Raw genomic sequence first — 16,529 nt, forward strand, 5'->3', positions numbered from 1 at the left:
TTGGTGATAAAAACACAGAGAGGTGCTCATATTTAAGGCAGAGTAGGATGGGATTGCCTGCTATTACCACAATTAGTCTGCATTGTTCTGGAAGTTCTAGCTAATGCAATAGTACATTAAAAATGCAAATAAAAAGAAGCATAACATTCAGGAAGAAGGAGAAATCGCTATCGTTATTTGTTCATGATATGATTGTTTATCCAGAACACTCCAGAGAATAAACTGAAAAACAAGAAAGAGACTATGGAGGAGGTCAGCAAGATGACGGTATCAAGAAATACACTAGCAAAATCCAGTTAGGAAATGTAAAAGAGAAAAGAAGAAAAAATCCCCAATGTGAATTTTTTTTTTAATTCCAGTGTAGGTAACAGACAGTGGTATAGTTGTTTCAGGTGTACAATGTAGCAGTTCAACACTTTCATATATTACTCAGTGCTCACCCAGACAAGTGTACTCTTAATTCCCTTCGCCTATTCCCCTACACCCAACATGAATTCTCTTCAGTGATTCTGCACATCCTGAGCAAATGGAGTGAAGAAGCAGCCCAAGGGCACTCAAAGTTCAAGAATAAGGTCCAAGCCTTGGGTGGGGGGTGGGGGGGATGGGACACAGGATGGAGCTGGAGAAAGCAGAGACAGGAGGAGGAGGAGGAGGGTGTCTCGTAGAGCTCCCAGGATTGGCAACTGTTAAGCTTGGGCTGGAAGCTGCCCTGTTAGCAGAAGACCCAGGCCAGTGGGCCCAATTTCCGGTCGCCCCAGAAGACAGCAGCTCAGGACAGTGAGACCCAGATGCCTCCCAAGGATGCGGTGGGCCTGGACCCATTGAGAGGTGGGATTTGCCCACTGGGAGATCCAGGCTGCCTCAGACATGGGGTAGAGGACTGCAGATGCTGACGGAGAATCCGTAGCCACTACAGGCCACAGACTCCCAGCAAGTGAGATTCTAGGTGAAAAAGTGTTTCTGAATATTTGATGGGCCAATTACAAATCGTTCTTCAGGCTTCATAAAAGCTGACTTCCCCAGAGAACCTGTCAAGGCAAAGAGACATACCCAGCCAACCTCCAAGCTCCCCTCTGATGCCAGAGGCAGGCTCCTTCCCCAGCTCTCTGCCCCCAGACTCCTGGCAAGTGGGTCTTGTCTTGCCTGAGGTGGCGCGATTCCCCCGGAGGCACCCAGCTAAGCTGCAGGTGCACGGACCCACTTTATCCCACCTCCGGGACCTATTCTCCGAAAGCAAAGCTTATAGATTTCTCTGCCGTTTTCCACGGTGCAAAGTGTGGCACAATGTCCATGTCTGACTCCTCTCAGATGCTTGGTAATCTCTGGGCTTTCCATCACTCTCCCTCAGAGAAATTCCGCAGCCAAAGCCATGACCGCTGGCCAGGATTTCAGGGGAGCAAACCCTCTCGTTTGCTTTCTCTTTCTCTTTCGCCCTCACTCACAGGCTCCATCTGCACTAAAGAGAAAGAAAGAAAGAAAAAAAAGAAAAGAAAAGAAAAGAAAAAAAAGAAAGGAAAGGAAAAGAAAGGAAAGGAAAGGAAAGGAAAAGAAAAGAAAAGGAGAAAAGAAAAGAAAAAACCTGCTGTCCCCGTCCCCCAGCACTACTGCCCCTGTCCAGGGACCAAAGATGGGACGAATCACCTCCCAGGTAAGAGGGTGCCATTTACAGGGAGGTTGGGTGCAAAGCCGTGGGGCTTCTGTGGTGGAATTTCCAGCAGTAGGACCACGGATGGGGCATTTCAATCGCTGCGCTATGTAAAGATTGAATTATTCAGTGCCTGCAGGCAAGAAATTCGGGGTGGGGGGCAATGTGGCACTTCAAACCCCTCAGGAAGCTGCGGTGGCCCAGTGGTGCAGACGATGGAAAGGGCAGGAGGGAGAAAACAGGAATGTATCAAGCACTCGCTAGGTGCCTTGACTGCGATGTTCGGGAGATGCGCAGCCATAGGACGTGGGTGTCACTCACACCTGGGTCACTTGGACTCTACAGCCTGTGTCCTTGGGCCCTGGGCCCTGGCTGCTCCCTGCAAAGCCAAGCTTCAGATGGCAAGCCCCCAATTCCTCACCAGGTGCTAATCTCCTCGCAGCCCCTCTGCTGTGCCCTTTCCACCCCCCTCAGTCGCCTTGTCTGCCCTGGTGCCTAGAATGACCTTCCCTCTGCTGCTGGCTGATGATCTAGAGTCCACTCCTGAAGCCCAGCACCAGGAAGAAGGTCCTGGGGGGTGGGTGTGTTTGGTCTAATTCACCAAGGCCCCCCTGACTCCTTGGTCTTGTCACCATGGAAACCTTGTGAGGTCACTGAGATCGTTAAAATAGGAGAAAAAGTATGTTTTGCGCTCTCGCCTAGAGATCACCCACCGGCTCCAGGGGCTTCTGTGTAGGAGTGAGGAGGACAGCAGGCCGCGGGAGAGGAGACCAGCCCCAGCCCCAGGGAGGGAGTAACCCCTCATCCCCAGGATGCGGCTGCTCAGATACCAGCGCTCTGCCTCCCTGAGATTTTCCAGGTGTCCTTACCCTGAAAGAAAGAATCCTGCAGCTTTGTGCACACGTCAAAGCAGGCTTCGTGCTACATCCAGAGAAGCAGGAGAGGGCCTCTTCCTAGGCAGCGCTACCGAGTAAATGCCTATCAGACTCAGGGTGGGTGCTGGGAGCTACTGCGGAAGAGGTGGGGGCGGCCGGAACCACTGGTCCAGACCTTTCTCCCGCTCCATCAAAGGTGAGAGTGGGGTTTGCTGGTTGGGGCTGGCACAGGAGTGGCCGGGGTCAGGGGCCCTTCCCACCTGTGGGTCGGACCCGGTGCCATGGACCCTTCCCCCTTTTCCTGCGGGCTGCTGGCGGCCCCTGGATGCTCACAGGCACCCTAGAGGGTCTAGTCCACCTGCTGTTCCCCTTCGAGTTCAGCAGCGTGGCTGACTGCTCGGCTCCTCAGATTCTCCTCCTTTGTCCTACAGGGAACTCGTCTCCGGTCCACCTTCACCCCAGGATCCAAAACGTCTCTCCACTGCCCTCCTGGAGTCCAGATTTCTCTTGCCCCTTTCCAGACCTTCCCCAGTACCAACCACCATGAAATTTCTCCTCGACCACCTTGCTGGCCAGTGGATCTCCTCGTTTTTCTTGGCACTAGTCTCACGCTGCTTCTTTTGTTCACACCGTTCCCCAGGCCTGAGACAACCTCTTCCCCGGTGGTATATCTGTGTAATCCTGTAGCATACTCTTACTGTCACTTGCACCACCTCCGTCTGCACTTTTCCACAGCAGCCCCGCACCACCACAGGGACACCTCCAATTCTCCGCTACTGCTGCCCTCACGGCCTCACAGCCTCCATCACCATTGGCCTCACCTCCCTGACACAGCGGTCCCCACTGCCGCCACTGTGATGGCCTTCCTGTGGGCGGTGCCGCCCCCACCGGCTCCATGACAACGCTGCACTCCCCATCACCTCCACCCTAACCTGCCACTCACCGCATGGCCACCCATCGCTACACTGCACTGGTGACCATCACCATCACTGGAAGGGACATTCATAAAATCAATGGTTCAATCAATCAATCAATCAATTTCAAATCCCTCCACGGAGGCCATCAAAGGATCTATAGGAGGGGCAGGTGGGTCACATGGCCCCCATTCTTGTTCCTGAGTCTCTTCATCCTTCAAGGAGTCACTCACTGGTTGCCGTGTGTCACCAGAGCGGCCATGGGGATCCTCCTGTGGCACCTCGGAGCATAACTGAGACAAAGCTAGAACTAATAGTAAGGGGGCAATAACACAAGCTGCTGCCGGGAATACAAATCAGCATGAACTTTCTGAAGAGAAGTTCAATTTAAAAAGAAAAAAAGAGTAGTTCAATGATATGACAATAGCCTTTGGAAAGTGCCTTCTCAGAAATTTTACTTTTAAGAACCTAAGGAAATAATTAATGTGCAAGGATGATGTGTGCTGTTATAATAGCAAAAACTAGAAACAGCCTAAGTGCATAGCAGAAGAGAGAGAGAGAGAGATTAAAAAAAAATCACATGGACTAAAAAAAAAAAAAAATCACATGGACTGGGATCCCTGGGTGGCTCAGCAGTTTAGCGCCTGCCTTTGGCCCAGGGCATGATCCTGGAGTCCCGGGATCAAGTCCTGCGACGGGCTCCCGGCATGGAGCCTGCTTCTCCCTCTGCCTGTCTCTCTCTCTCTCTCTCTGTCTACCATGAATAAATAAATAAAAATTTTTAAAAATCACATGGACTAATATGCAGCCATTACATTAAAACAGAACATAGATTTCTCGATGGGCATACAAATATGCAGACGCTACATTGTTAATGAACAAAAGCAGGTTTGATATCAGCATTTGTAGAATAACCCTCTCTTTCTAAAAAATATTTGTTCATAAAACAAGGTAAAGATAGTTTATCTTCACAGTTGGCACCAGAAATTGTTCTCAGATGGGAACCTGTCTTTGTTTAGAAAAAAAAAAAAATACCTCGGTCAACTGTTTAGTGAGATGATGGTTGCAAACCATTCAGCATGAGATAAGAAGAAGTCATTTGGCTCCTGAGCAGGATGCAGAGAGAGGCACCAGGATCAGAGAAATAGGAGGGAGGGAGGCAGGGAGGTTGGCCTGGAGGAGAGGCTGAGACTGGACATGGAGGCTGGGAACACTCTGGGGCAGTGTGGGGGGTGGAGGGGATCCTTCGGGAGCTGCGGTCCCTGGCCCTTGCTTGCACAGCTACAGCATGGGCCATCTCCCCTCCTCTTCCACAGCCAACGTGGAGACAAGTCTTCCAAGCGATGAGAGTTCCTGAATGAACAGCTTTCCATTCATTCAACCACTTTGGGTTGTTTCTGGCAGGACGTATACATATTTTTTAGTTCTGTTTATTTGTACGTTCCTGATTTTCTAAAATAAACATTAAAGAGAAAAGTTAAGTTTCGAGAACCGCACATGGGGAATACACCAGAGTCAGGGACTAAATTATCTGAGTTAAAAAGTATGACCCCCCGCTCCCGCCACAGACCCCAAAGGGCCCACATGTTGCAGGCATGGTCTGGACGCACCCCCTGCCCCCAGGGTCACCCATCCACATGCTCAGCACCTTGGAACGTGGTTTTGAGAGTAACGCTCTGGGGAGACACTGGGAATTCCTGCTCCAGTCTGGAGTCTGCTCAGAGGACTCGAGTCTTCCTGCGTAGTGAACGATTGCCGTTCACTGCCGTTCACAATGATCTCCTTTTGCAGGGGGGTGTCCTGCTCCTCACAAGGACTTAGGCATTCACCAGATAGTATCTTAAGATAACACCACAACAATTTTAATAATCATGCAAAAGATGTACACTCGCGCCCACAGGGTGGTTGTGTTTCGGTGCACCCCCCACACACACACACCATCTTCGCCACCATCACCACCATAACCTCCAGCCTCCTTTTGATCCAAGCGGTGTGCCCCGTCCAATTCCACCTGCATTTGGGGGTAGCTTGAGGTGGGCCTGAAGGGACACAAAGAAGAGGGACCGGAGGAAGGGCTGTCTGGTCCCCATCTCCCGACGTATCCCTAATCCGCACAAAATCCTGCACAGTTCATTCACTTGGTATTCAATGGAATAATATAGCTGGTAATGAATTTGTTTTGCATTCAGTTGGATAAAAGTGTTAGTTATGAATTTATAATTTGCAGAGGGATAAGGCTTTTTTTTTTCGAGGCGTCAGAGAAGCTGTTGCTTACAAACTTGTAATTCACCACTGCAAATCCATCTGTAAATGACACTATTGCAAGCTGAAAATCTCTCAGGCACGAGGGATACAGCCTCAGAATTAAATTGTGTGCCTGACAAGAACCTGCTGTTCCGTCCTGCCCCCTGCTCCGCGGGCCCTCCCCTCCCCCCCAGTCCCCCTTTCTGGCTCAGCTGTGCCCATTTGCCTCCACTCACTTGGGCCCCCTCCCCTCCATTCTTACCCCCTATAGGTCCAGGGCTAGCCCCTGCAGGGGCAGGGGCTACACAGACCAGCTCAGCCAGCGCAGGTGTGATCTGGGTCTGGGGCTGAACACCGAAGCCCACTCTCCACTCCTCTGTCTGGGCCTCTGTTTCCCCATCACTGGAGATCCCAGTCCCCTTAGAGATTTGTCAGCCAGTGAGAGAGCCCAGGGAGGTGCCCCCCAGCCAGGACTGAGCCCAGACTACGCCCAAGGGCCAAAGGGGCAGTGATCCCCAAGAGACCATATGGAGCCCAGCCTCTTGGCCTCAACCATCTCTAGGCTCTTGTGTTTTATAGTCTGGGTCTTTTTTTTTTTTTTAAGATTTTATTTATTTATTCATTCATGAGGGACACAAAGAGAGAGGGAGAGAAAGGCAGAGATGGAGAAGAGGGAGAGACAGGCAGAGGGAGAAGCAGGCTCCAGGCAAGGAGCCTGACGTGGGACTCAATCCCGGGCCTCCAGGATCAGGCCCTGGGTCAAAGGCAGGCGCTAAACCGCTGAGCGCCCCGGGCTGCCCCTATAGGCTGGGTCTTATTTCCTTCTGCGCTTCTGTCGATTATTACTCGCCAAGTAATTATTATTGCTTTTCTCTTTGTAGTCAAAGTTTCCGTGAAGAGTTAGCTTAGGATGGAAAGGGAAAGAAGGCTCAACGCCCGGCACGCTGGAGAGTGATGGTGCTGCGGGGAGGGCGGCGCAGGCCACTCTCTGAAGGCCCGTCCCAGGGACTCCGTGTCCTCGCCTGGCCAGGTGCCAGGCCCAGGGCACAGGGACGCTTGGGACGGCGCAGCCTCTGCCCTGGAGCCTCTGGGCTCGGCCACTGAACAGGCAGCTCGGAGGAGGCGCGCCCCCTGGTTTGGTAAAGGAGTCTGCGTGTTGTGGGGCCGGCGGCACAGGCGCCAAGACGTCCAAAAGGGGCTAAGAGGAGGCTTAGCCACTGATGGGCCGCGTGGCCTTAAGCAAGTTGCTTGGCGGCCCTGAACTTCCTCAGCTGCCTGTCGGGACTTGCTGAGCCCTTGCACCACAGTCGGCCACAGGATCCGAAACCTAGCAGGGACCCGGTGTCACGGGGGTGGGGGGGGGGGGGGGCGCATAGGCCTTTCCTGAGAAGCCACCTTTCAGCCAGGACCTCAAGGATGAACGGACATTAGCTGCTTGAAGGTGGGGGAGAGTGCCCCGGGCAGAGGGGACAGCAGGTGCCCGGCCTAGAGGACTGTGTGCATCCCAGGCGCTGAAAGGTCAGCAGGGCTGATGGGTGGGAGTCCGGGGAGGTGAGGACAGAGGGCGGGGAGGTGGGGGGGAGCTGCAGGAGCCACACCAGCCAGGGGCTCCTGCGCATTGGGGATTTTAGGAAAATGTGAGACACATGATGTTTCTAAGCAGGGGAATGATACGTCTGACTCAGAGTTTTTTGAGATCCCTGTGGCTGCCACGGGGCTAATGCCTTGAAAGGCCCAGCGAGCACGTGGTAGGGGTGGATTTCACTGCCTGGTGGAGAGATGACAGTGTCTCAGACACGGCGGTGGCAGCAGAGAAGGGAGACTGGGAGACACGCGGGAGGCAGAACGAGCGGAAGTGGATTTGATGTTGGGGGGGGGGTGTGAGGAGAGGAAGGTATAAAAGAAGCTTCCCAGAGTTTCTGTAAGAGCTGCTGAGATAGAGGAGCTGAGGGCTTGCTTCAGAGATATCCCGAGTTCAGTTTTGAATCCGAGCTCCCCAGGAGGCAGAGGATCCCATGAGTCTGGAACCTGGAGAGAGTCTGGGCTGGAGATGCCATGTGGGGATGAGGGGCCACGAGCTGGGCGGGGGTGGGGGCAGGACAGAGGGGGACGAGACAGGGGTGAGGATGAACAGGATGTACAGCTGAGCCTGGAGCACTGCGGCGTTTGACGGGGGCAGGGTGGAAAGACAGAGGGAGCTTGGGGCCCGTGGTGGATATGCCCCCCACGCCCCCCACAGAAATCCGGGAAGGCTTGGTGCCCCCCGAAGCTGAGGAGAAAGAGGTGGCCGACAAAAGAGGTGGTTAACTACCAAATGTAGTGGGAAGTCAGGTCAGGACTTGAGGGTGGGGCTTCTTAGAGGTCACAGGTGACCTCAGCATTTAACATTTGGCTAGAGGAGTGGTACAGGCGGGTGCCAGATTGCCAAGGAAGAGGAGTGAGTGGGAGCTGGGGAAGAAGAGGCCGGGCATGGGGACAACTCTTGGGGTAAGTCTGGCTGTGGAGAGAGGAAAGATGAGCCAGTTCTTGGAGAGGGAAGTGAGATCTTACTTTTAAGATGGAAGAGTTAGAAAGCAGGTGTAAATGCTGATGGAAAGGGCCCAGGAGAAAGAGGTGGGGGTGTGTGTGCAGGGGGTAGGATTTTTTTTTTTTGTATGGGGGTATGATTTAACTGACAGGAGGGCAGAGAGTGAAGGGTAATGGACAGCATAAGATTCTCCAGAAGGCAGGAGGGGTTGATAACAACACAGTTTGCCCATACTGTGGGCAGACTGATGCTGTTGGCAGGGTCTGAGCATCAGAGGTTCAGGGGTGGGAAGGCTCAGGATGTGTGTTGGGGAAACCCCTGAGCTATGTGCCCTGCTCTTTCCGTCCAGCTTTTTCCACCTTAAGGATATTTTGTTTAATGAAGATGTGAGACAACAGGTATTTTAGAGATTCAATATTCAAAAAATATAGCTGGAGAATTGACTACAGCAGACTCTGCTGGATCTGGAGGACCTGGAGGTGTCTGCTCTCTGGCAGCTCATTCTGAGGGTCAGACTCACAATGACAATGCAACATGGCAAGCGCTTGCGGAGGACCAGGCATCTGTGGTGGCGCAGAGGAGAGACGTCACACGCTGGGGGAATGTTTCAGGTAGTTCTGGCGGTTGGTGTCAAGGAAAAGGGTGAAGCAGGGGAGCATTCCAGGCAAAGAGGAGAGCAAGTATAAAGGGAGCAGTGCATGAGGAGCTCCCGGCAGAAGCCAAGGGAGCAAGAGGCTACAGAGAGGAGGCTGCAGAGACTAACAAGGGCAAACTCCCGAAAAGAGGTGAACACCAAACTAAGGAGGCTGGATTTGCCTTGTAGGGATGGGAAGCCATGGAGTGTCGTAAACAGGGAGATCAGAAAACTGATACCAGTCACGGTGGACTCCACAGAATAAATCTGAAGGTTGGCAGACCCATTAGTTGGCCATCAGCTAATTCAGGGGCCAGGGGGTTCAAGACAGGGCCTGGCCATTAGCAGAGAGAACATACCTGTCTACACAGTGTTAAGAGGGTAGAATGAACAGGACTTAGCGCTCCAAGGGATGCGGGAAAGTGAGAGTCTAGGATGATCACAGGTTTCCAGCTTGCATGGTGGGCTGCAGGGTGGCGCCATCCTCTGAGATGGGGGGTGATAAAAGGGGCTACATTTGGTGGGGGATAGGGGGAAGACAATGGGTTCTGATGTGGGTACACTGAGTTTGAGGTGCCTGCATGATATCCTCATGGAAATGTCCAGTAGGCAGGTAGCAATACGATCTGAAGTTTTGGAACAGTTTCTTCTGGAAATAACAAACTGGAGGTCGGAAACCTTTAGGGAATGTGGAAGACTTCCCTTGGGGAAGGTGTATGGAGTGAGAAGAAAGTCCAAGTGAGAACCCCCAAGGATAGGGATCCCTGGGTGGCGCAGCGGTTTGGCGCCTGCCTTTGGCCCAGGGCGTGATCCTGGAGACCCGGGATCGAATCCCACGTCGGGCTCCCGGTGCATGGAGCCTGCTTCTCCCTCTGCCTGTGTCTCTGCCTCTCTCTCTATCTCTCTGTGACTATCATAAATAAATAAAAATTAAAAAAAAACTTAAAAAAAAAAAAAAGAGAACCCCCAAGGATCACCAACATTCCAGGGACCAGAAGAAGTAGGATCCTCTTTTAAAAAAAGATTTTACTTATTTACTCATGAGAGACACAGAGAGAGAGAGAGAGGCAGAGACACAGGCAGAGGGAGGAGCAGGCTCCATGCAGGGAGCCCAACGTGGGACTCGATCCCAGGACCCCAGGATCACGCCCTGGGCTCAAGGCAGGCGCTCAACCGCTGAGCCACCCAGGCGCCCCAGAAGAAGAATGCTAAAGGCCAACTGAGAAGCAGTGCTCAGAGGCCTGGGAAGACAATCAGTTGAAAATGAGCTATAATGTCATAGAACAGAGGGTGGACCAGCTTCTCAGGGTTAGGGCCACAAAGCGGTCACCTTGGACAGGGGAGAAAAAGTGTCTGCTGGTCTTAGCAAGAACAAGATCTTGCTCAGTGACGGTGATTCCAACAATGCAATGGCAGCTGAAACCAGGTGATAAAGCTTTTTGAAGTAATCAGAAGTGAGGAAGAAGAGGCAGCCAGTGTAGAAAAATCTTTTGAAAACCTTGTCTTGGGGGATCCCTGGGTGGCTCAGCGGTTTAGCGCCTGCCTTTGGCCCAGGGCACGATCCTGGAGTCCTGGGATCGAGTCCTGCATCAGGCTCCCAGCATGGAGCCTGCTTTTCTCTCTGCCTGTGTCTCTGCCTCTCTCTCTCTCTCTCTCTCTCTCTGTGTGTCTATCATAAATAAATAAACAAATAAATAAATAAATAAATAAATCTTAAAAAAAAAAAAAAGAAAACCTTGTCTTAGATGGGGAGATCACAGGGAGCAAGAAGGTGACAGGAATGCTCCCAGATATGGCTTCCCCGATATGAGCCCTACCACCGTCCAGCTACAGAAAAACACATGTCCTCCCTCCTCATTCCGAAATGGCCTTTCCTGGGAGATTCAGATACGGACGCTCCTTTACTTGGGGATTTTCTCATGGAAAGTTCGCCTGTAACATTATCCACTGATCCTACCTTTGTGCTCAGAAATTTCCCTAGGCCGCAAACATCGATAACAATCATATTTATGGAACACCTACTGAGCCCTGTGCTGAACATGTTACGTGGATTTAGCCCTCAAGATATCCATCAAGAAAGTGTTGACAAAGAGAGGAAACTGAAAAAAAAAAAAAAAAAAAAGGAGGAAACTGAGGCTTGGGAAGATTTAGCGAGTCACGTGGTTAGTGGAAAGCCAGGCCCCACTCCTTCTGAGCATTCAGCTTGCAGATTGAATCGTGGTTCCCTTGTGACCTGTGTGCCAACCTCAGTCCTATGCTATGAGTGGCAAGGGGTTGCGAGCTAAGAAAAACAGCTACCATTTTTCTTGTCTCCTGTGCCCCCACCTAGGACACAGTGCTTGGTGCTTCGTCACTTCATTCCATCCTCAGGGCAACCCTATGCAGTCTCTATTCCTTTGACCATTTTGCAGATAAGGAACCTGAGGTTCAGAGACAGTAAGGAACTTGACCAAGATCACACAGCTGGTAAATGGCACAGTTGGAACTGAAACCCAAGTCTGCCTGATATAAATAACCTCCCAAATACCCACTCTCCCCTCTACGGCTACAGGGCAACAGCTCCCAACCCTTGGGTTTCAGGATCTTTGACATCCCACCCTCTCCAGAATCTGATCATTTAGCCAGTCACCTGTTTGCTAATATTCCCTGAATGTGTCAGCTTCTTATTGGTTGTATGAGACAGAAACCCAACCAAACAAGTTGGAGCAATAAGAGGGATTTATTGGCTCTTTGAGATGGGCAGGATGCTGTTGCAGCTCCCAGGGCTGAAAGAAAGACTGCCAGGCCGTAAAAGCCAAGATTGGGACTCAATGCCCCTAGCATGCTCTCTAAACTCCTCCCCACTCTGTTACCCTGGACTCCTGGCTGTCAGCAGCCTTTGCGGCCCAGTAAGAAGGCTTCCCTCCCCTAGCACCCACATATCAATCCTGGGGAAAGAGTCTGATGGGCTCTGCTTGGGTAGTGTTGCCTACCTCTTGGGCCGATCCCTGACCCCTGACGCTAGAGGGTGAGGTTCTATAATATGCGCAGTCTGGGTCACATGCCCACCTGCTGGCCATGGGGTAGGAAAAGTGGGAGCAGTGGGCAGCCCACTAGGTCTCGGTGACAACGGGGAGGTTCCCAAAGGAAAGGGATGCCAGAAGTAGGGTGATGGGAAACAGGCTAAAGAGGTAAAAGTCACTAACTGTTACAGTCCACCACACTGGTCCATGCGAGAGATGGGGGCAGACACGAAACAGACACCATCTTGGGGAGTCAGAGCCTCACAGAGAAATAAGGCTTTCAGACACAAAGCCGTTAATAAGAGCTGAGAGCAGCTACCATCCACGGAGCACCTACCAGGTGCCAGGCATTGGGCCAAGTACTTCTACACGCGTTATTTTATTCCAAGCTCACAATGACCCTGGAAAGTAGGTATTGTTATCATCCCTATTTTTCCGAGTCAAAGAGACGTTAGAAAAACAGCTCCCCCTCCCCTTTTGGCAAGCCAGCCAATAGAGGGAAAAATAAAATGTTCATGGGCTCCTTATCCTCGCTCAGAGAGGTTAAGTGACTTGCCCAAGGTCACACAGCTAGCACATTAAATGAACATCCTCGGAAACATTCGGTTAAGGGCCAAAAAAAATGCTTCTGTTTCTCTCTGCCAACTAAGGACTAGGCAAGGCTGTCCGGAGGTGGCAGGGGGAGGGAGTATGGATCTAAGCAGAATTCTGAAGGATGGGACATCTGGGCAGGTGCCCAGGGAGGTTGAAAGGAAGAGAGAATGGGTCAGACTCCAAATGCTGAGGAAGGCAGGCCTGGGCACCACCCAGAGCCTAGTTATTGTCTCTCGCCTGTGGTCGCCCTTTGGAGATTTATAATCAGACATCTTCTGACGATCCTCTTCTCTGGTCTGCTCTGACCAGCCTACCCCTTCTTCACAGGACATATACACCAGTCCCTCTGCTTCTCCGTCTGGCTGCCCTCCTGGGGATCCCCCCACGGCATGGGGGTCCTCAACATTCAATCCACCCAGGCAGCAGAAGAAATGTCATCTCCCTTTTCCCAAATAACTCACTTCCACTGTTGAGACCCAGAATCAAGTAGGTATTAAGCAGTTCCATCTCATCCTCTGAAACCAAGCTCACTGTCTCCTAATAACTCCCAGTTCGAACACGACTCCCCCATCCTGGACGTGCACAGATGGTCCTGTGGACCTAAGCTAGAAACTCCTCTGTTTTCTCAGGCTCAGCCCATTTTTGATGTTGGCTATCCTTAGCATCATAGCTTCTATGAAAATGGTTGGTGGGACTATAGGATTCCACTTCTGTGAAGTGCCAAGAGTAGTTACATTCACGGACACAGAAAATAGAAGAAGGGTGGTTGCCAGAGTCTGGGGGATGAAGAATGGGCAGCCAAGTGTCACTTAGACTCACTTCTGTTCCTCACGAACCATTCAGCACCCAATGCCCAATGATAGGGCTCCTGCCACCTTCCTTTTCTTTCTCACCCCCCCAAAAACCTGCCCCTGCCACACCACCGGTGGCCTCCTAAGTCCCAAGGCCAGTGAGCACTTTCCATTCCTTCTCCCAGCAGCTCTCTGCAGCTTTTGACACGGCTGAGCATGCATTCCTCTGAACCCCGTCCTCCCTGGCCTGCAAGATGCCCTATCCTCTCTATTCTCCTAACTCCCTGACTGTTCCTGCTCCATCTCACTCGGGGGCTCTTTTCCAAAGTTCCAGCCTACACTTACTGCTTTTGGTACTAGTCTACACAATCGTCCTGCTTAATCTCGTCGCCTCCAATGATGATTCAATTGAAAACAAACCAACCTCTCCGGGCCGGGCATAACAGGTCCATACAGTTGACTGTCCTTGGAGTATCGCCACGTGTCCCAAATTGGACTGCTCATTTTCACCCCAGACCGGTTCTTCCCCACTGCTCTCTCATGAAACTGGCGGCACAACCGTCCACCCAGTCTCCCAAGCTATAAGCCGTCAGCTGTAAGAGGCATCCTGGACTCTCCCTCCCTCTCAAAGTTCAGCCAGTCCCTAAGTCCTGTCCAATTCTCCAAAATTCTTTCTCAAAGCATCCCATCCACTCCATCTCTGCTCCCACCCCCACCCCCCACCCAGCTGAATTCTTGCAACAGCCTCCTAACTGGTCTCCTCCTTGTGGCCTGGCCCTCAGCGTTCCTGTCCACAACACCACGGGAGGGATCTCCTGAGAAGGTGAGCAGGAACAGACTCCTCCCTGACATCATCACTCCCCTCTGCCCCTGGGAGGAAATCCTAGCGCCTGACTGTGGCCTCCAAGTCTCTCCAGGATCTGGTCTTCCTCCAACCCACTCCCCCCACCCCACCCCCTCCAGCTGTCAAATAGGCATCTCCAAAGGACACAGTTGGCTCAAACTCCCCTCCCCTCCCCTGTGCCTCGGAGCCTCCCCCCTAACTCTCCTCCCTGCCAGGAGCGCTCATCCCCACCTCCCCCATACTGACAGTCACCTGGGTAACTCCTACTTCTCCTTCCAGATGCAGCTCAAGGGTTGCCTCCTGGGAGAGCCTGCCAGCCCCTGACCCGGGTTGCTCCCCGCCCTCCCCAATCCCTTACCATCTATTCCAGAACTTGCCTTTGTCCTGCATTGACCCCCCCTACTCCCCCAGGAGCTGTAAGCTGTAAGCAATGCTGCCTCTCCTTCCCGAAGCCCCAGAGTCCAGCGTGGGGCCTACCGGGAAGGCGCCGAATACGTGGAACAAATGTCGAGCCAATGCACAGAGTAACCGAAGCAATGAGCTGTGTCCCGGGCATACCTGTCGCCAGGGCCTCCAGCTCCCCGCGGGGCCTTGCGCAGAGCTCGGCGCGCAGTAGGTGCTCAGTAAAGCCTGTCTGTGTTCTGAGATTTCTGAGATTCCTGAAATTCTCCGCTTCCAGGCGAGGCCTGGGGTGGGTTGGGGTGTGGGAAGGGGCAGAGGGGAAGGTCTGGGTGCGGAAGGCTCAGGCCAAAGAGGCGCTCGGGCGCCCCGCGGTGGGGGCGGGGTCACGGGGCGGGGTGGGGGGGCGCCGGGGTCCCGCGGGGTCGCTCCGGGCGAGGGCGCCTCCGGCCCGGGGCGCGGGGCCCGCAGCGTCACTCGGAGCCGAGCCCCCGGCGGGCGCGCTCGGCGCTGGGCGGCGTGTGTGTCGCTTTAAAAGCTCCCTCCCGGCGCGCGGGGCCGCCCTTCTCCGCCAGCGCCGGGCCGGGCCGGGCGAGCGGGCGCCGCTGCGGGAGGCGGCGGGGGGCGGCCGGGCCGGCGGGGGCGGCGGGGCCGAGGGGCGGCGGGGCCGAGGGGCGCTCGGGCCGGAGGGGCGGAGGGGCCGCGGGGCGGAGGGGCGGAGGGGCCGAGGGGCCGAGGGCGCGGGCCAGGCCGGCGGGGCCCCGCGGGGCCGGGCAGCGCAGGGCCGGGCGAGGCGGCGGAGGGAGGCCCCCGGCCCCGCGCCGCTCTGCCCCCCGCTCCCCGCAGCCTCACCCGCGCCCGGGGGCTGGCGACGCGGCGAGCCGGGCGGAGAGCGCAGCGCGGCGGAGGCTGCGAGCCCCGGGCGCCCGGGCCCGGCCCGCCGCGCGCCCCCCTGCGCTCGCCTCCCCTCCCCCTCCGCGCCCCCTGCGCTCCCCTCCCTCCCCGCACCCCTGCGCTCCCCTCCCCTCCGTGCCCCCCTGCGCTCCCCTCCCCGCACCCCTACGCTCCCCTCCCCTCCCCCTCCGTGCCCCCCTGCGCTCCCCTCCCTCCCCGCACCCCTGCGCTCCCCTCCCCTCCGTGCCCCCTGCGCTCCCCTCCCCGCACCCCTACGCTCCCCTCCCCTCCCCCTCCGTGCCCCCCTGCGCTCCCCTCCCCGCACCCCTGCGCTCCCCTCCCCCTCCGTGACCCCTGCGCTCCCCTCCCCGCACCCCTGCGCTCCCCTCCCCTCCGCGCCCCCTGCTCTCCCCTCTCCTCCCCCCTCCGCGCCCCCCGCGCCCCGGCCCCGCCCGCCCCCGCGGACCTGCACGCACCGAGCCGAGCCCGGGGACGCCCGCGTGGGCTGGGGGATCCCCGCGCCCTCCGCGCCCTCCGACGCCGGCCCACGCGCGGGCACCTGTGGCCTCGGGCCCCCGCGCGTCCTGCGGGAGGCCGGTCCTGCCCGCGTCCCGGGAGCGCGGAGGCCCCGCCCCCACCGCCCCGATGTCTCCCGCGGCGCCCCTGGGGACCCCCCCGCGGCCAGGGGCAGACTCCAGACACAGAAGCCCGCCCTAGGGAGCCTGGGGGGCCCCCCGACCTCCCCTGGGGCTTGGCCCCCGACGCTGCTCGGAAGGAAGGCCGGCGCCCCCCGCAGGTGAGTCCGGGCCGCGGAGCGGGGCTCCGGAGGGAAGGCGGGGCCGCGGGCGGGAGGGTCGGCCCGGGGCACCGGCGGGCAGGCCGGCTCGCAGACCCGCGGAGCAGGCCCGGCTGCTGGGGGGGGGCTGGGGCAGGGCGCCCCCCGGCAGGCTGAAGACTTCTGCCTCGAAAGCAGGGGCTCCTTCATTTCCTTCCAGGGGAGGGGCTAGGCCGCGGACGGTGCCTCCACCAGCCCTCCCCACAAAGGGGGGAAAAATACCCCATTGCCGCGACGAAGGGTGCAGGCCGGCGGGAGGAGGGAGGCAGCGGCAGTGCCGGCTGGTGCTGCAGCCTGGGAGGGCTGACGCCAGGCTTGCTCTCTCTGCAGG

At 55.5% G+C, this 16,529-nt stretch overlaps 1 protein-coding gene and 1 long non-coding RNA gene across 3 annotated transcripts; one reads left to right on the forward strand and one right to left on the reverse strand.

Moving 5' to 3' along the window:
* Positions 1-330: 330 nt before the first annotated feature.
* LOC112906893 (uncharacterized) lies at positions 331-16,515 on the reverse strand. Of its 2 annotated transcripts, XM_072746005.1 has the most exons (5): positions 15,840-16,515; positions 14,629-14,756; positions 5,373-5,473; positions 5,083-5,273; positions 331-4,886 (listed from the first exon to the last, which is right to left on the reverse strand). In XM_072746005.1, the coding sequence occupies exons 1-5, from the start codon at positions 16,346-16,348 to the stop codon at positions 4,865-4,867; spliced, it is 951 nt and encodes a 316-aa protein (XP_072602106.1). In that variant the 5' UTR covers positions 16,349-16,515; the 3' UTR covers positions 331-4,864. The 2 variants fall into 2 exon arrangements, 1 of the variants encoding a protein (XP_072602106.1); XR_011999288.1 differs by lacking the exon at positions 5,373-5,473 and having other exon boundaries at positions 15,840-16,179.
* On the forward strand, positions 10,549-14,717 carry LOC140597460 (uncharacterized). The gene is made up of 2 exons (XR_011999291.1): positions 10,549-14,049; positions 14,482-14,717. It is a non-coding gene; the product is annotated as an uncharacterized lncRNA (long non-coding RNA).
* Positions 16,516-16,529: the final 14 nt, after the last annotated feature.

Source organism: Vulpes vulpes, unplaced genomic scaffold (genome assembly GCF_048418805.1).
Source record: "Vulpes vulpes isolate BD-2025 unplaced genomic scaffold, VulVul3 u000000678, whole genome shotgun sequence".
Taxonomy (NCBI): domain Eukaryota; kingdom Metazoa; phylum Chordata; class Mammalia; order Carnivora; family Canidae; genus Vulpes; species Vulpes vulpes.

Coding starts and splice junctions, on each gene's coding strand:
- LOC112906893 (XM_072746005.1), bottom strand. CDS start 16,348: ATGAAGGAGCCCCTGCTTTCGAGGCAGAAGTCTTCAGCCTGCCGGGGG. Junction 14,757..15,839: donor GCGTCCCCGGGCTCGGCTCG/GTGCGTGCAGGT, acceptor AACCCACCCCAG/GCCTCGCCTGGAAGCGGAGA. Junction 5,474..14,628: donor GCTGGAGGCCCTGGCGACAG/GTATGCCCGGGA, acceptor GTGTCCCTTCAG/GCCCACCTCAAGCTACCCCC.